Here is a 19,707-nt window from a genome sequence, read left to right on the forward strand (position 1 = left end):
CCCTTGAGCAGCTTTAATCGCCCCACCCCTGGTGTCGCTGATCCACTCTTTAACCTCCCCCGAGATCAGCCTTAAACGAAAAGAAAAATGTACCGGGCAAACCCCACCGTGCCCCGCCTGGAGAAGTGGCTAGTGAAGAAAGGAGATTGCCCTTGGGAAGCCGGTTCCTTCAAGGGACCCGACCCACTCCAGATAGTTAGAAGCGCCTTCCAGGACTTCTGTGACAAGGAGAAACCTAGGTCTAGCAAAAAGGACAGATATGGAGCCTGGGCACTTTTCACCGCCCTGCAGGACAGTGTGTCCCTAATTAGCAAGTTGCAAACAGCACAAGAGGAGTTAGAGGAGAGGTCAAAACGAGAGCAGGACGCCTTGCGCCTAGAAATCCAGACTCTCAGGACCAAGCTAACCGAACAGGAGAAAGAACATGAGGAAAAGGCAGTTGAGTGGCGCGCTGAACGCGTCAATTTCATACTAGAAAAGCAAGGATTAACTACCGCCCTCCAGGACGCTCAGCACAAGGCTGAAGCGGCCACCGCTCGTGCCGATATGGCTGAGCACGCATTAACGGAGGGACAAGAAGAGATTACTAAGCTCACCCATGCCGCCCGGTTCATGGCGGACCACAACCAGTCCAAAACTGCAGCCGCGGACCATTCAGCTTGTAAGAGGGAGCTAGAGGCCCTAAAGCGACACTTGGGGATGCAACAGGCCGTAATTTCCGCCGTGCACCCCTCAGCCCTCTTGGCCCTCCCAGAAGATAGTAAGGATAGCTGGACATCTCAATCGCCCCAACCCGAGGAAGCCCCACAGCCCCTCCATCCAATAGCCACCAAGGAAATTATATCCATGGACGAGGATGGCAGGAAAACAGACCGGGTCGTTAAGGAAACCCGCAATTGGAGGCCCGACGAGCTCCAAGCCATAGCAGATCGCATGGGACCCCTAAACCGAGACACCGCCATCCAGTGGTTCACCCATGTGACCACCTCTCAGCCTTCCGCTAGTGGTTCCGATGTGGCCCAACTGGCCCGCCAATGCGCTGCCCCTGAGATAGTTTCGGCCCTCAATGCCTATATTTCTAACCGACGGTTAGCCACACGCAGCCAGTATGGAGCAATTAAGGAAATTTGTGCATTCCTGTGGCCCACCAAGAGCTTGAAAGCCCTGTATATTGCGGAGTCCCAGAAACCCGGGGAGGACCCAGAGGCATACTTAGCTAGGAAGCAGCTTCTCGCTGAGCTAGCAGACGAAGTGGACCTAGATGCAAGCGATGTACCCGACTTTGACGAGTTAGAATTCAGGAGAGCAGTCTTAGATGGACTCAATAGTACCACCCGCCTAGCACTAGCAGGAGTGGAGCCCGGGAGCATCTCATGGGGAGACCTGGAAGCTCGCATCAGAAGCATTGCTGGCCTGTTGCGAGAAACCGGCGCCATCCGCCATGTGAAGCCCCCGGCCTCTCGTAGGAAGGAGAGCGAGCCGATAAGTGCAGTCACCTATGCCAATCATGGCCCCCACTCACAATACCGACCACAGGGACGCAGCCCGTACCCGGAGGCAAGGGGAGGAATCCTGAGGGGAAGGAGCGGCAGCTTTAACCGGGGAAGGGGACCGAGGGACTACCGCCCGGGAGTCTCCTTTGCGCCCGCCCCGAGTTACAGTTCCTCCTCCCAGCAAGGACCCCACGAACCCCGACTACAGGATGCACCCATAGCCCCTTCTCACTCGCGAGCATCGCACCCGTACCACCATCAGGTCTACCCGCCTCCAGATCAGTCTAATGCTTGGGGAGCATCGCAGGGCGACCACGAGGGCTACCGGGACCGCGGCAGCACGCCCCAGTCCAGGGACTCCCTCCGTTGGGAACTTTGGATGCGCCTCAAAAACATTGGAGCGAACATGGAGCTCTTCGACGGAAAGCCCACGTCCGTTCTAATGAAGGCGATCATGGAGTGGGAAGACCAGCAGCAGCCCCCAGTACCTCCGTCGGCGCCCCCTTTGCCGCCAGACCCTCCCTTCTCGAGTCCCCCGATAGCTGCGGTTCGAGAACGCCCGAGCCCCAACAACCCCTTTAGAGGAAGCGCCGCTTCCACCGACCAGAGTGCAGGATCAGAATAGGGTTGCCCCGAGTCCCAGTCTCCCTCCGTGGGCATAGTTGCCAAACTAAAGCCGGACACATGGGGGAGACCGACAGTGAAGGCAGGGATCGGGACTCCCGGGGAAAAGAAGAAGCCTGCCACCCTCCTCATAGATACCGGAGCTTCACTTAATATACTCCGGCCCACCTTAGTCACAAAGGGAACTCAGACCCCCACAACCATGCAGCTCGCCGGTTTTGGAGGCGGCACGCAGGAATCCCCGGTCTGGCAGGATATCCCCCTCTCCGTTGGGAACCTGGCCACCCGGATTTCGGCATGCGCAAACCGAGGAGAAGATGATGGGCTTTTGGGCATGCCATTTTTCCGTGCCGAGGGACTGACCATTGACTTAGCGAACGGGCTCCTGTGGCGCATCCCGGGAGGCCCAGACTTTGTTAATGCGGTCCATCGATGCGCAGCCCTCAAGGCCCCCCTTCCTCTCGCCCCCATCACAGGAGACCCCTGGGTTCAGGACTTTCCCGAAGTGTGGGTGACAGATAAAGCCGAGTGTGGGATAGTGAAGGGCGCCTGCGTCCTGATTGAAGGAAAGGACCCCCCTCCCCAAAGACAGTACAAGTACCCAGCAGAAGCTGAGGCAGGGATAGCCAAGACCATAGAAGGACTCCTTGAGTGGGACGTCATACTCCCGATGCAGTCCATCTGCAACGCCCCATTGTGGCCAGTTCTGAAAGCAGATGGAGTGACCTGGAGAATGACAGTCGACTTCCGTGCCCTGAATGCCACCACCCCTCCAGTTGCCCCGGTTGTGGCCAAGTATAATGAGATCCTAACGGCCATTGCCGCTGGGTCCCGGTTCTACTCGGTCATAGACCTGGCCAATGCTTTCCACTCTATCCGGTTGCATGAGTCTTGCTGGTACAAGTTCGCGTTCACTTTCCGCGGCCAGCAATACGCATTCAAGCGGACACCCCAGGGATTCCACTCCAGCCCCAGCATTTGTCATGCCCATGTAGTTCAGATGTGGGAACGCCTCCAACCCTCCTCGAGGCCCCACGTACTGAGCTACGTGGAAGACATTTTAGTCCACGCCCCCACGGAAGAATTAGCCCGCCAAATCACCAGGGAAGTCCTGGAACTCCTCCGCGAGACTGGGTTCAAGGCAAGCAGGGAAAAGGCCCAATTGGTTCAGACCAGCGTCAAGTACCTGGGTCTGACCCTGGGACCCGAGGGTCGCACCCCGGACGCCCAGCGAATGGAGGTCATTTCCAAGCTGCCTGCACCCACCGATGTCCCCTCCCTCAGAGCCCTTCTAGGAACTTTTAACTTTTCCCGAGACTTCATTGAGTCCTTTGCAGACAAAGCTCGCCCCCTTTATGCTCTCCTCAAGAAGAACACTCCCTGGGAGTGGGGACCGGAGCAACAGACAGCCTTAGCCGAGCTAAAGCGCAGCCTGGCCGCAGCCCCGGCCCTAGCCCATCCAGATGTAACTCAGCCATTCTTTATTCAGCTGGCAGTATCAGACAAGAGCATAGGAGCCACGCTCACCCAGCAGCAAGCGGGGACCGCTAGAGTAGTAGCCTATGCCTCTCGCAACCTAACCGCAGTAGAGACTAAGTTCAGCCCATGCGAGAAGACATGCCTTGCTCTAGTTTGGAGTCTGACCCATTGGGAATTTATCATAGGAGGCTCCCGTACAATAGTTCAAACTACTCACACGCCCCTCAAATATATCCTGTCGGGAAAAATACAAGACGGACAAGTCTCAAACGCCCGCATAGCACAGTGGACCCTGGCCCTGGTCAACCGCGGAGTAGAATTTAAAAAGGAGACCACCGAGCCACCAGCCCCATATGGCCTATTGGTAACCGGGACCGAGCACGAGTGCCCCCTGGACCCGCCACCACAGGTTGTCTGGCCAGTCACCTGGGGGGTCCCGCTAGAGGAAGCCCGACAGAACGGCTTCACATGCTGGTTCTGTGACGGCTCCTCCTTTCACGTTGGAGGCTCCCCTCGGACAGGCTACGGCGCCGTGCGAGTGAGCGACGCCCATACTCTCAAAGGTCCAGCCCGCCCCCATTCCAGCCAAGCGGCTGAGGTGCAAGCGCTTCTGGCAGTGCTTGAGTTTGAGCCCCCAGAAAGCCCACTTGCCATTTACACAGACTCGGATTGGACGGCCAAAGCCGCCACGGTCTGGCTCCCGGTGTGGCAGAATCAGGGGTGGAGAGCCAGCGATGGGAAACCCGTAGCCCACCTACAGCTATGGCAGCAGGTAGCAGCACTCCTCCAGTCCCGCTCAGGCCCAACACAGGTGACCCATATCAAGGGACACCAGAAGACAAATTCAGAGACCGCTTATTGGAATGACCAGGCAGACTTTGCAGCCAAGGCAGCCGCCACTGAAAATGCTCCCCTGCCGGAACCAGCCACCGATTGTCCCCTCCGCCCTGTCACCACTCGAGCACAAGCCCGCAGCCAAGCTCAGGGAACCGCAGGAACACTAGACCTAGCACAACTGCAACTATCTGACCCAGAAATAACTGACCTCCTAGCCGCAGGAAGGGATCAGACAGGGAGACTCATGATCAGAGAAGAGGAAGGCATAGTTTGGGCAGTAGATGCAGCCGGCGAACGCCATTGGGTAGTGCCATTGGAAGTTAGGGCTGACCTAATTCAGTTTGTCCACGAGCAGGGACACCGAGGCAAGGATCTGACTCTGGAAAGGGTAAAAGAGGTTGGTTGGTGGCCTGGCATGCGCACCGAAGTAGCGCAATGGGTAGACAACTGTCTGTCCTGCGCTATGGTCAATGCAGACCCCACCGGACCTAGAGCCCCCCTCCAGCATCAGAGAATTGACGGACCCTGGGCTCGCATACAAATTGACTTTATCGGCCCCCTTCCCCCCACTGCTCGCGGCAATCGCTACTGCCTCACTGTCATAGACCCCTTCAGCAAATGGGTCGAAGCGTTTCCGTGCAAGCGCAACAATGCAGCCACCACAGCCAAACTACTATTCAACAATGTCTTTTCAAGATGGGGCATTGTGCGAGTTATGGACTCCGATTTAGGCTCACACTTTATCGGAGAAGTTACACAGGAGCTTTGTAAAGCACTGGGCATCCAGCAACGGTTCCACATAGCCGGCCACCCTCAGGCTTCAGGCGCCATAGAAAGAACCAACCGGACCCTCAAGGAGGCTCTCCGCAAGATGGTTCGCTCCTCCGGGAGAGACTGGGATGAAAAACTCCCCATAATCCTAATGGCCATTAGAGGCACTACCGCAGTTCACGGGCTCACACCCCATATGGTAATGACAGGGCGCAGAATGCAGCTTCCGGAAGCCTTCTGGCTAGATACGCAGCTCCCTTCCGATATGCAGCCTGTAGTGATTAATGATGCTTGGGTCCAGGATCTGCTCTCATCCATACACGCCGTCCACATGCAAGTGGCCCAGAAGTTGGGCACAGCTCAGAAGGATATGGACCGCAAATTAGGATGGGTCAGGAACCCCAGGCAGTGGGAGGAAGGACAGCTCGTCCTATACAGGAAGTTCTCGCAAAAGGCGCATTCACTAGCAGCCAAGTGGCAAGGCCCAGTCCCTATCACAAAAAGAGTCTCCCCAGCTGTCTATCAGGTAGCCATCCAGAGAAAGACAGGAGGAACATGGCTAAAATACTTTCACGCCTCTCAATTAAAAGAATGGAAAGGGAAGCCGCTGCAAACCGCCCCTCCTGTGTATGACCCTGGGGGAACCGCCACCAGCCCAGCCCCCCTCTGCCCAGTGATTCGCCAGATATCCCTTCACCCTGGGCCAGAGATACCGTGGGTCCCCTTAGACCAGACCTTTGTAGCTTTAGAATAAAAGAAATAAGTAGAATATGTAGATATCGGTGTAAATGTTAAAAGTTTTTCCAGTTCTATTCTTTGACCTCATTAGGTGGGCCCCACAGTTGGGACCCTTAGGGAAAGACACGGCAATCAAAGCCAAATAGGACCACCACCGAAAGTGATTCTCAATTGGATTGTAAGCCGCATGTTCGGGAAAAAATTGCACAGGCAAAAGAGATTTGCTGTGTGAAAGTGGTTGGAGAGGCGTTAGCCCAGAGGTGCATACATTCTTTCGAACATAGTGGAACCACCAAATAAGGTGATCCCTGTATTCGAAAATATATCACCCGCCGTGCTGGTGAAGATCCCGCATCTACGTAGATTCGGGGTCTCACCTGCCAGACCCACGCTTTCGCATGATGGTCGGCTTTGGCTTTGAGGGCCGTGCCTCCCCTGGAAAAGGACCCCCAGATAGCCCAACATCCCTCTTTTACTAATGTCCATATTCGTCATGGTGAGTTGCTATACGGCGCCACCAGTTAGTACGCTTTAATGCAAAGGTAAAAGACCCGCCAGTATTCTGTAAATATGTGCCCTCTGGAATATGTTATTGGGGTGCGTTCGCCACGCACAAGGGGCAGCGTGCCTCATTTACATAGCCAGAATCCCCCGCGCTAAGATGACCCCCGAATAACCCAGACCCAGTGGCGCCGGCAGATCTCGGCCGCCTCCGCCGCTTCTCGATAAACGCCGCCGAGCGCCCTCGGCCCCATTTCGGCCCTTTCCGCCAGCAGCCGCCCACCCCGTCCAATGTGATCTTTTCCCTTGCCCGTACCGTACAAAGGAAAAGAAGGGGGGGAGACATATTGAAGATATAATGAAGCCCTGCCAGGCCTTCCAAGTGAGGGCAACCCAAAAGTACCCCACACCCGTATGCCTCTTGCTCCGTGTATTTTTCTTTTTGTTCAGTGCATTTTTCTTTTTGCTCAGTGTATTTTTCCTTTTTGCCCGGTGTATCGTTTTTTCTCTTAACTAGAAGATGGGGCCTCCCGAGGGAGTCCCCCCCAAAAATTGGTTGTCCTGCAAACATATGACGAAGGCCTATTTTTGAAAAATTAAAACGAGGGCCCCCGTCTGCAGCAACCCTTATAGTTAATGGAAACCACTCTTTAGTTTTTTTCCTTTTAAAACGGCAAGGCCAGGCCGAGCCGGACCGATAGCGCTCAGCCCACAAAATAAAAGCAGCCCGCCACCAAGCAAGGGGCACCTGAAGGCCACCTAGCCTAGGCACCCAGGGACCCCTGGGGCGAGTTTGCATAATCCCGCCTAACGCGCAGCCGACCCTTGCCCGACGTAAAGACGTTACCCTCTGAAATATACACGCTTTAGAAAGAAACCTTCGCACAGGAGCTCCCCAGAGCAACAAGCTGGAAGGCTCGCTTAGTGCTCTGGGACTTCTCGTTCGAACCCCGCCTAATAAACAGTGCTGGCAGAAAAACCCCCTATCTTTTTCCCTACTTCACTTTATTTCATTTTGCTGCAAGAAACTCAGGGAACCTGTACTTATATCCGCAGGTCTCCCCAGGATATTTTCACCACAAAAGGAAAAAGAAGGCCAGGAGATGAGGCACCTGGCTACTCTGTGTTTGCTCGTGCTGGCAGGCACCCTAATAGAGGGACGCCCATCCAAATTAATGCCCTACCCCCACTGGAGATGCATCAATACCCTGGCAGGGAATGAAATGATGGTCTGCAAAGTTGTGCAGCAGAGCAATATGACCACCCCCACGGACCGCACTAACTTCCGCAGTTGCGAAGAGCAGTGGATCCGACCCCCAGAGCTTGTTATTTTATGTGTGGGAGTAAAAACTCTGTCTCAAGAATTAGTATGTTACTCGCCCACTGACACAGTGTCACCACTTGCTCCGATTCCATGTATGTTTCTTCCCCGTATCAGGCCAGCCCCCACTGCAGTCCCGGTGGTAGACAAATATACCACCCCTGCCAACTTCGAGACCTCGCCATTTGTCACTGAGGCTCTTGGACCATACTGTGAAGTTATTTTAGTGTCGGCCGCAGTATGGAAGGCAGGAGACCCCTTTAGAATGACCATCCTACTAGGCACCACTGCCACTGAGTCTGCATCAGTCACTATCACGCCCCCTTCAGGCGCAGTTCTCTCCTTTGCTATAGAGCGCTGGGAGAACCTGACCTGGATTGTAAAGGAGGAAGACCTAGCCAAACACGGCCCACCCGATTGGATACTGGTTCAACAGACGCCCGAATGCCAAACCAAGCCCCTAGTAGAGAAATTTCACCGGCTTGGGCTGCTCTTTGTAAATTTGACTCACGAACCAGGCAATTATTCCCTGCTGATCCGGACCCAGGAGACCCACACCATCCAAATTGACCCTTTGATTGCTAGCAATGAACAATTAAGCCAAGGCGGCACGCATATAGTGGGCTCCCATGTTTTGAAAACTGACATTCGAGAGAGAGTTCTAGTCCGCCCGCAAATGTCTTTAAAAGAGATCCGCATCGACTTAGCTGAGCTAAATGTAACCCAGAGGCTGCCGCAGTGCGCTCCCTATCTGGAGGCCGGTAGCAAGGGTTGGAATGCATGGCTACAACTGTGGATCGATCCCTCCCCCTCTCTCTCGCGTGCCAGACGAAGCATTGCCGACTGGACTGCTCCTGCAGCCGGAGGCTTAGCAATCATGGATTCGGTCAACATTGAGACTCTCGCTAATAAGTTTGCCCATGTCACGACTAGCATCTCCGACTTAGGTAAACCGGTGGTGCAGTCCCTAAATTCCATTTCGAATGGGCAACACGAGATCAGCTCCATTTTAGTTAACTGGGAGAGTCAAATTGAAAGAGATTTTTCTCTGCTGCTCAAAGGGACACAGTCTTTTGAACGCAACGTGTCAATAGCTATGGCATGTATGCAAGCCCAACAATTAAATCAGGCTGTGGCCATGGGGCTAATTCGGCAAGCCACGGACGGGCACTTGCCCCTGGAAATCAAAAGATTGATTATGCCCAAATTGTCACCCCTTGAACTGGAGCTTGAATCCTGGTGGTCTCTTGTAAATTCCTCATTCTCACCGACCACCCAGGAGCTTAAATTATTTTTATTAACGGCCAGTGCGCACGAGTCATTCCATGTGTATCTAGTCGTGCCTCTGGGACTCCAAGTCAGCGACACCGAAGTCCTCTACGCCCGCCACCCCGACCATTGGGCCCGCTTCACCCCGACCGGATGGCAGCTCGTCAGCCTCCAAGGGTGCCAGCATCGAGACCAGACCGGCTTCATTTGCCAGGACCAAGCCTTTGCACCTCATCACCCCTGTGTAGCCCCGCAAGTCGACGCCCTCAATGAGTGCTCCTTCGAGGTCGTCCGGGAGAACAGCTCCGCTGTGGTCTACATTGGGAAAGGATGTGCCTGCGTGCGAACGGCCTGCGACTTTGTGATCCTGAACTCGTTCCAGCTGAAGCCCGTGATCCCGGGAGTCAATCGCTGCTTTTGCAACCTGTCTTCGGTGGCAGCCTGCGACTTCACCTACACGGTACCGGTCTGGACCCAAGAAGAGATCCTGGTGGCACCCTCCATCTATCGGTATGTGAAGCCTGTCGCCCTTGGCATCGGTCTGGAATTAATCCACGAGCTCCTGACCCACCCCCAGCTCCACCGCACCCTCCAGAGCATCCAGAGGGACGGGGACACTACTGCCTTGGTTGTGTCCCACAACGGAAAGGAGATCCTGGACCTGGTCCAGCGGATTAAGACCACCGGTGAGCACTCGTGGTGGGAGACCCTCTTTGGTTGGAGCCCCACTGCCACTGGAATTTACAATTTGGCTCTGCACCCGATCGTTGTTATTCTGGCCTTCCAAGTTTTGTTATGTGCATCACTGCTTTATTTGGGCTGTTGGAGCCGCCGACAGCTCCAGCAACTCCAACTATCCTACCGTCTGGACCATTACAATCCAGACCCACTCTTGCCCTAATGGTTATTCTTGGCGCCCTCCTTTAACCCTTGTTTGTTTTATTGCTTGTGCCGGTATGAACTATGATTATGTTTATTACTATGTGTACGGATCCTGCACCGGCCCCATGGACGCTCTGCTGCCGGACTCCGCTCCGAGGCCCTCTTGTGGACTAGGGGGGGACATATCTCTCTGCCTCCCAGCCCACGGCCCGTCTCCAAACGACCGCCAGCAGCGCCACCTCCATGAGGACTAGAACTGTGTGCCTGAAGCCCTTCTCGCCGCTCACCGACCCTGCTCTGCGGATTGTCGCAGACAACAAGGGGGGGTGGAAGTGTGTTTTGAAGCACATGAACTAAGCTTGCTTGTTCTTGTACATATGCAACCCCGTCCAGCAGCTGTACTGCGGACTGAGCCGTCTGTGATCTTTGTTACTCTATGGTCTTATGAATTTCTTCCCATTGCTTTTATGAATTTTAACTCCCATGAATTTAGCCCCGAACTAGTCCCCCTCTCTATCTATTGCAAGTGCGCCCATGAACTTTATCCCTATGAATTTGATTTTAACCTTTTGAATTGCCTTCTTAACCCGACTCCCTCCGCCGAGGCAGTTCTAGTCTATGAATTTGATTTTAATCCAGCCATATTGATTTGGTTTTTAATTGCAGAGTGTATTTTTCTGGCCCCCATGAACCCTTCCGCCGCTTACCCCCCCCATGAATTATTTCTCCGCACTTGCTTTTACTATTGCTACTATCATCTATGAAATCGGTTTTAACTTCCTGAATTATCATTTTAAACCCTATGTATCTATGTATTTATGATTTTAACCATTTATGAATTACTCTACCCTCTATGAATTGATCTACACCTGACTTGCACTTTCCTATATGAATTAGTCCCTCACCTATGAGCTCGGTTTTAAGTAGCCTGCTTTTATTCTTACATTCATGAATTGAACCATGAATTGTCTTTGCTTTTAAATCTTATGCCTATGAATTAATCCATGTATATGAATTGCTCCTGGTTTTTAGTGCTTTTAATCCACCATGAATTACGTATGAATCACCCTCATCATGAATTAATCAATGTACACAATTATGAATTATTACTATGTATATGCATGAATTGATCATTGCTGCCTACTACTATGAATTGCTATTACTTATGAATTATTGCTATTTATTCTGACGATTGCACTTAGCACACCCCCTGGTGTGAACCCAGAGACCTGCAGCCCATTGGCTGATCTAAATTGCACTTATTCGGTTAGGTGGTTCTCCAAACTAAATTTTGAGTGACGCCTCCCCCTCCTTCCCTTCCCACTCCTTCTTCGCTCGAAGCTCGACCACCGGACATTGCCGACCACCTCGCCTTTGAAGTCAAGTTCGGAGACCCGCGCGCCTGACGTCCCGGGGTCTCCGAGGGGGGGAATTGTTGCCAAGTAGGCCCCCTCCCCTGCTTTGAAGCCTGCTATGAACTGTGCTAAAGTTTCCTGCGTTGCTGTTTTACTGCTACACCAAAGACTGCTTTGCACGTGTGTGTTCTGGTACACGTGTCAGTTTCCTGCCTGCGTGTCAATTACCTTGCTTCTGCTATAGACTGTGTAGTTTACTGACTCCATGTTTGGGTAACTGCACAAAAGGACTCTTTTTCTGGGCAGCCCTGCCCTGACCTGTATCTGGACTTCCCAGTGTGTGTTTGGACTGTGTTCCCCGTGCCTGCATTGCCATCTGCCACGGACCGTGCCTGTTCCCTGCTTTGGACTGTGTTTTAAAGTGTTGTTCCCGCTGCCTCCATGGAAGCCTGCCTCATATGGGCCCAAGCCGCTGCTAGCAGCCGGGCGCCTGCCGGGGAAACCTCCAGCGAGCCTGGCTAGGCGCTCCCTGGTCAGTTCCCGCCTGGAGCCTCCCGCGGGCCGGTCGCCGAGCTTGCCCGCGCTACCGGGCAGCCTGCTATCCAGCCCCAGCTATGCCCAGCCGGCATCCATGTTCTCAGGCACCCAGAAGACCCAGAGGAAGAGACTGCTTTGAGAAGCCATTTCGGCGAAGCGGGCACACCACGTCCGCAGCGAGAGCCCCTCGCCCCGCTCTGCATATCTTAGGAGCCGCCCCGGAGAAGGAACTAAGTGCTGACCATCCCAAGCACTTAAAGAATGCATCTCAAAGAAACCTCCGCATTCCAAAGCTGATGACATCAGGACAAGCCCTGTCCGCTGGAACATCCTTTCAGCCCACTTGGATTTCCCCCTCCCTCTTTTGTCCCCTCTTCCTGAGGTGTCACTTATCACAATCTGATTACCAAAGTGGCCCATCCAAGCCATTCAGTAGCCCATTAGACCCTTTGTTTTAATCTGTGAGAACCACCAAGTACAGCACCAGCCCCAGGGTACGTTTTGGGGTATTTAAGCTGGTCTCTCAGACCACTCGGGGCCTCGGCCATTCCCTATCCAGACCTCCTTGCTGTCCGTCTGTGGTTCCAGTGCTGGCATTGGGCCACCCTCGCTGCCGTGTCTCTGCTTCGCTCCAGGATTGTGAGTATTTCCCTTACCATCGTTGGGAACCAGCTAATGCGAACGTCTCTGTATTTCATACCCTGTATTTCTTAGACCTTGTATGTTCTTTGTATGATTGTGCAAGCTAGGCTTACGCTACACTCAATACACGTGTTTGGACCTTACTCCTTGTCTGCCTCTTTGTCACTAGAGTGTCTGGGATCGGGACCTCCGTAAACATAGGTTATGATCCTCGCTTAATATTAATAGTTACAGACTGCTGCAGCTAATTCCCCATTATAATAAAGAGCAGTTCTGGTAACAAACTGGACAATTCAGAATCTTGGGACCATCTGATCCTGAGAGTTCCCCTCTTGCCTTTCCTAATACATATTAAAACCTGAGTCTATTTTGTGTTTTGATTTTGTACTATTTTCTGTTTTAAAATATTGTATGCCATTTTGAATATTGGAAACATGACTTGTATATCTTTAAAATAAATACTGGATATATATACACGTTGGAGATAAATATAGATCTCTCTGTCTCTTTCTGAGTAGAATTGCAACCCAAGGCTGCCATTTTCTGCAGCATCCCCCCTGTTTCTTCCAACATGGCATTCTGCTGAATTCTATGTGACAATGGCCACTTTGTGCAAATGTTGTAGACATGGCTATCTGTTTCCACTTGCTCTTTTAAAATTGAACTGTAAATGCAGGCTGTGAGGCAGTATGCCACTGTTCAATCCACTTTAGAAAAGTCTGCAGTCCAAGTTATTCTTATGCTAATTAAGCAGTTCAAATGCATTCTGATTAAAAAAGAACACAACCCAAAATCCAAAGGTCAGGCAGATATATACCACTACCAGTCATGTGAATTGCTCCTCGTCACAGCTTACTGCTTCTGTGAATAACCCCTAATTCTGCAGCTACTGCTGTCTTCAAAACCTTGACTTGGTCCTTCAATGCAGTACAAATGTAGGGTTCTTTATACAAGGTTTCTGACATCAGAGCCTTCAGGATAGCTATTCTCACCTTTTAAATTTTCTTAGCAAGTATCATGAATGGAAAGGTGACCTTTTTGAAGATGAGTTGCACAAAAGCACCTTAGGGAATACATGCAGAGTGAAGGCCAACTGTTACTCATCTCTAGAATCCACTATATAACCATGAATCCAATTGGGGGGAGGGGGCCGCAGAACCTTTGCTGGTCTAACATCCTCTTTTAACCCGCTTGTGCTTTAGCCTAGAGAGTAGCTGATTATAAGCTCGAGCTTTCTAAGGCTTGCTTGCCTCCTGCAGAGATCTCTAGTTTCCAGCTTCAGTTCTTGCCTTGATGCTTGGAGTTGGATCCTTCCCTGCTTGTGGCTTACCTCTGGTGCTTGAACCTTGCTGCCAACTTGCCAGAACAGGGTAGGATGACTTCCAGAATCATAGAATCACTTATTTACTCTGTAAAGCAACTTGACTGTATTGCGGTTGAAGCAGGTAAATACCAACGCAGTCTGTGGCTACTTTTTCTAGTTTCATCAATATCCCTTTAATCAGCTGAATATCTAATACAGAAACAGCTGAATTTGTAATAGATATAGGGACTCTAGTGGCGCATTTCTTACAAATGTTATGTTTTAATATTTTACTAGTTTTCTTTTCATTTCACACAATTATCTTGACACTTTACTGCAAAAGAGTTGCTGTGCAGAAACCCTGAGATATTTCATTCTCCATTTACTTCCCTCTTTTTCTTTTATAGGGTTGGTGTAGATCCAGATGAAGATCTGAAGACAGAAATTGCTAGTCAGGCAAGTTACCATTTAAAGAAAAATATCTGAAAGGGATCGATGTTCAGTCACGTATACTTCAAGGGGCTTTCAAAATCTATATAACCCTAGGTTCCAGCTCTGCTTAGAAAACTAGAAACTGAAATTCACTTTTATGAATCATTTTTATAAGTATGAGGATAATATTGAACAATAGTGGATGATGTTTTGACACATTAAATCCATTAACTGCCTGTCATTCTTCATTTGAGCTTTTTTTTTTTTTAAATTTTTTATTGGGTTAGAACATTAATATTTTTACATTACATTACATTCAATTTTCCCCTAATTTTTCGTTTCTAACCCCCTCCCTTTCCCCCCCTTTTGTTGACTTCCAACAGCTTTCCCACCCTCTGTCCCTTTTCCCTTACTTCTATTAACTTCCTCTGTCTAAAACAAATATATATTCTCCATTATATTAAGCAGTACATCTTTAACTCTTTTACTTGTTATACATCCAAACTATACTTCTTTAGATAAACAATTTGTCCCATTTTCCATTTTTGAATATTTCTATATATCATAAACCATAAAAATTTCCCACATTTAAATCAAACAATTTGATTTGTTCTCTATATATTAATCATTTCTTCTTTTTGTAGTATTTCTATATAACTCATCACATAGTCAGTCGTTTTAACTCTTCTATACCTTCAGTTTGGTGCATATAAGTCTTATCAAGTAAAAAAAAAAATATTGTTAATTACTCAATCCTCATGTTTAAACCGTTAATTATTCTCTATCAATATTCTATCAATTAACCTTTACATATCTATATATATCTCAATCAATTAATTAATCTAACTGCTTATAAATTCACATTTCTCTTCCTCCCCCGGTAAAGTCACCCCTCTCTTTTATACTTTTATTATACTTCAGTAGTTCTCAAACTGCCACAGTTTTCCTCCCACCTCCCACTTCTTCTCCAGATATTGTTTCAGCTTCTCCCAGTCTGTGTTAAACTGCCCTGAGTCCAGATCTCTCAGTTTTCTTGTCATCTTATCCATTTCAGCCATATACAGCAATTTGTAGATCCAATCTTCAATAGTTGGCACTTCTTGTACTTTCCATTTCTGCGCATACAAAAGTCTAGCTGCTGCAGTCATATAAAATATCAACGTCCTATGATGGGCTGGGATTCCCTCCATTCCCAAGTTTAGCAGCAGGAGTTCTGGGTTCTTATTTATTTGAAACTGTAAAATTTCACTCATTTCTCTTATTATTTCCCCCCAGTACTGCCTAGCTACCTCACACGACCACCACATATGATAGAGGGAGCCCTCATGCTTCCTACATTTCCAGCATTTATTAGAAGTGTTCAAGTTCCCTAGCGCAATCTTCTTTGGTGTCATGTACCAACGATAAATCATTTTGAAGATGTTCTCTTTGATATTAATACATGTCGTTGTCTTCATTGTAGTTTTCCACAGGTATTCCCATGCCTCCATTGTTATTTCTTTATTAAAGTTTATAGCCCATTTCACCATTTGTGTTTTAACTATCTCATCCTCGGTATACCATTTCAACAGTACTTGGTATACCTTGGATATTCTTTTCTTGTCTTCTTTAAGAAGGGTCTGCTCTAGTTCCGAGTTCTCTGTTCGTATGCCCCCTTTTGCAGAGTCCGAATTGTATAAGTCTCTAATCTGTCTGTACTGGAACCAATCATAGTTAGGTGATAGTTCCTCTTGCGTCTTTATTCTAAGTTTAGATACTTCAGTTTTAGTTATTTCTTTGTACGTTAAACATTGTTGTTCATTATCAACGGCTCTCGGATCTATCACCTCGTATGGAACCACCCACAAGGGGGTTCCTTCTTGTAGGTAAATTCTGTACTTCTTCCAGATTGTATATAAACTTCTCCTTACAAAATGATGCAGGAACATCGAGTTGACCTTTACTTTGTCATGCCATAGGTATGCGTGCCATCCAAAAAATTTTTTATATCCCTCTAGGGCTAATAGTTTCTTATTCTTTAATGTCATCCACTCTTTTAACCAAACTAGGCAGATTGCATCATGATAAAGTCTCAGGTTGGGCAGTTGCATTCCGCCTCTTTCCTTTGCATCTTGTAGAACTTTTACTTTCACTCGAGGCTTCTTGCCTGCCCAAACAAAATCTGATATTTTCCTCTGCCATTTTTTAAATTGTTTAGAATCTCTGATGATTGGTATTGTCTGTAGCAAAAACATTACTCTTGGTAACACATTCATCTTAACTGCTGCAATTCTGCCCAACCATGACAAATTCAGTCTATTCCATTTGATCAAGTCTCTCTCTATCTGAGTCCATAATTTTTCATAATTGTTCTTGAACAAATCTATATTTTTTGCAGTCAGCTCAACTCCCAAATATTTCACCTTACTAGTTACTTCACAGTCCGTTGTTTCCATTAACAATTGTTGTTTCTGCTTAGTCATGTTTTTGCATAATATCTTTGACTTCTTTTTGTTAATGAAGAAACCTGCCAAGTCACCAAACTCCTTGATCTTATCTATCACTTTTGGCATGTTCTCCAATGGATCTTCTACAATTAACATTATGTCATCTGCAAATGCTCTAACCTTGTATGAATAGTCCTTTATTTTTATTCCTCGTATTTCCTCATCTTGTCGTATTTGTATCATCAGAATCTCCAATACTAAAATGAACAACAATGGAGATAACGGGCAACCTTGTCTTGTTCCTTTACTAATCGTCAATTTCTTGGTCAGTTCATCATTCACTACAATTGCTGCAGTCTGGTCTCTATAAATTTCTTTAATTGCTCTGATGAATCTTTCTCCCAGTTGTAGCTTTTCCATAGTGGCAAACAAAAAATCCCAGTTTAAATTGTCAAACGCTTTTTCAGCGTCTACAAAGAAGAAACCAACCTCTTTATCACAACGCTTGTCATAATATTCAATAGCATTGATCACTGTCCTTAAATTGTCTCTTATTTGTCTGTCCGGCAAAAAGCCTGCTTGTTCTTCCTCTATGACTTCCGAGAGCCACCCCTTCAGTCTCTCCGCCAATATCTTCGCAAAAATTTTATAATCATTGTTAAGTAATGATATAGGCCTGTAATTTTTCACGTTAGTCAGATCTTGGCCCTCTTTTGGGATCAATGATATATTCGCTTCGCTCCAAGTGTCTGGAATTCTTTGATCCCTGAAAACTCCGTTCATCACCTCTTTTAGGAATGGTGCCAGTTCGTTGGCCATTGTCTTATAAAATTTAGCCGTAAGTCCATCTGGCCCTGGCGCCTTTCCTAGATTTGCGGATTGTATTGCCTTACTTATTTCCTCATCAGTTACTTCACTGTTCAACTTATTTCTCCAAGCTTCCGAGATCTCCGGAAGTTTGGTTTTCTCCAAATATGATGCTATTGATTCTTTGGTTACTTCTTTTTTATTATACAGCTTAGCATAGAATTTATAAAAGGCTCTGCTAATGGTAGTCTGCTCCAGGTACGTTTTATTTTCTTCATGATGAGCTTTTTTTTTTTAAAGGATTTCAATAGACGACTAAATTTGTGAAAATAAATCAAGGAAATAGGTATTTGTGATGATCACCAAAAGTGTCAGATTCAGGGTGCCACTCTTACTTCAGGCGGCCGCTACTAATGCTCATTGTCGACAGCTCCATGCTGAGCTCACAACATGTGCTCCATCTGTACTGCCTATACCTGTGAGTCTAAAGGTATGTTGGAGCCTGTTAGCCATGCTCCCCAAGCTCCCCAAGCCTGGAGTCTGCAACTCTGAGGGGTGGGGGCAAGAGTTCCTCAGGTCTGGCTTCCTCATCTTGGCCTTTTGCTCCCTGAGCCTGGCCAGCTGTGCCACCTGTGAGTCCCTTGGTGCTCAGCCCTCCTGGGCATTTGTGCCTGGTCCCTGCCAGATCTGGTGCCTCGGCGCCTTCTTTGGGGCTCATCTCTGCCCACTGCCCCTCCTTGGCACTCCCAGTACTGTCCTTCCTGCAGCCCCCATCTCTGCTGGCCACCATGCCCTCCGTGCTGCTTCCCCCATCCTCCTCACCTCTGACACCACTGCTGCCACTCCTCCCTCCTGCTCTGCTTGTCACCTGGCCCCTTTCAAGGCATGCAGCTCCCAGCCCCAGCTCCACCCTTCTGGCAGTGTGCCGTCTCCTTCCCCAGCCCAGCCATCCTTCCTCTCAACCCATCCTTCAGAGGCCCAGCAATGCCACTCAGGCTCCATGTCCAGGGGACATGTCAAGTGCTGCATCACCAGAATATTGTTAGGTCAAGGTATTATAAATGTGCATTAGCAGATTTAATACAATCTATGTGAGGCTGCTTTTGGAGACTGGATGCTGCAGAGTACATCATGCACAGTGACCAGGACTGGATGTACTTGGAATCTGGTCCCATTTATATCTATTGGCTTGTCAATCTTTAACTGATAAGACACATTCAGTCATTTTTAATCACACCATGCATAAGTTTTCTTCCCCATCCCTGAACCCATGTTCATCTGTTTTCTTATCTTCATTATCTGCTTTGTCCAACTGATCCAGTAGACCTATAAAACCTTATGTCACAACGTATTTTTAATCTACAAACTAAACGCACTATTCCTCATAACAGTCCATTGTGCCACCAGCATATGTGCTATGTATAAAAAGAAGGAACAAGTGAGAGGAGTTTGAGCTGTACCATGCTTCTAGCTTTTTGTTTTTGCCAGATATTCTGTTATTTCCACAGTGGGAAATAAGCTATTGACTCATTATTTTCCATTTGGAAAAAAGGAAGTTGATGAAAGGTCTTTCTTTGAAATAGGAGCCATGGACTCAGTTTTGTTGCCAGTGATCTACTACATCATCTGGTCTGATCATGTTATATTACCTTTATCAAGGCACTCACCATTTTCCAGATCATGTCTGATCTGTCACTTCTTTGTGTATTTATCACTTGCCTTGCTCATATATTTCCACTTATTCGTGGAGAGTCTTTTGCAACTTAATATTGCAAGGCTGTCAACAGTATTCAGAAACAACTAAGTTTGTGTTTTCAGCTTGTTTATAATATAGACAATGCAGCCCTTGATGCACACCAAAGAAGGAGAGGTTATCATAAAGCTCAGTTGCAATGGATATTAGAAGCAACTCAGTGTGTTCTTATAGCATCCTTGAGAATTTTTAAAATTAATTTCTCACACACGCGCACCTACAACAGGTTATGTTCAGCTGGCTGCTGTGTTGATAAACCACATTGGTACATCTCCCAGAGAGCCTTACAATACATATACTGTGAGCAGGTGTTTTGAAAGAACACAGCAGGCCTATCACCAGGTCTCTGGAGGCAGCTGGTTAATAAAATGAACCAATCCAGAGATGTTAAACTCTTTCATTTTACTAAACAGGGAATAAATAGCTTGAATTTAAAGCATATATTTCCATTTTTAATTCCTCTATAAACTGCAGGCTCCACCATCAAACACAAACTTGGGCCCGATTAAGCATATTGAAACCACTGGCACTACGTGG

General features: G+C 48.4%; 1 protein-coding gene across 1 annotated transcript in view; it reads left to right on the top strand.

Moving 5' to 3' along the window:
• SLC9A9 (solute carrier family 9 member A9) overlaps window positions 1-19,707 on the top strand; it is a 417,613-nt gene that overhangs the window by 303,957 nt on the left and 93,949 nt on the right. Inside the window, exon 13 of the mRNA XM_054983875.1 lies at window positions 14,160-14,208. Within this exon, the coding sequence (XP_054839850.1) occupies window positions 14,160-14,208 (49 nt within the window). The remainder of the gene's footprint in view (window positions 1-14,159; window positions 14,209-19,707) is intronic.

This window comes from Eublepharis macularius, chromosome 6 (assembly GCF_028583425.1).
Source record: "Eublepharis macularius isolate TG4126 chromosome 6, MPM_Emac_v1.0, whole genome shotgun sequence".
Classification (NCBI taxonomy): Eukaryota; Metazoa; Chordata; class Lepidosauria; order Squamata; family Eublepharidae; genus Eublepharis; species Eublepharis macularius.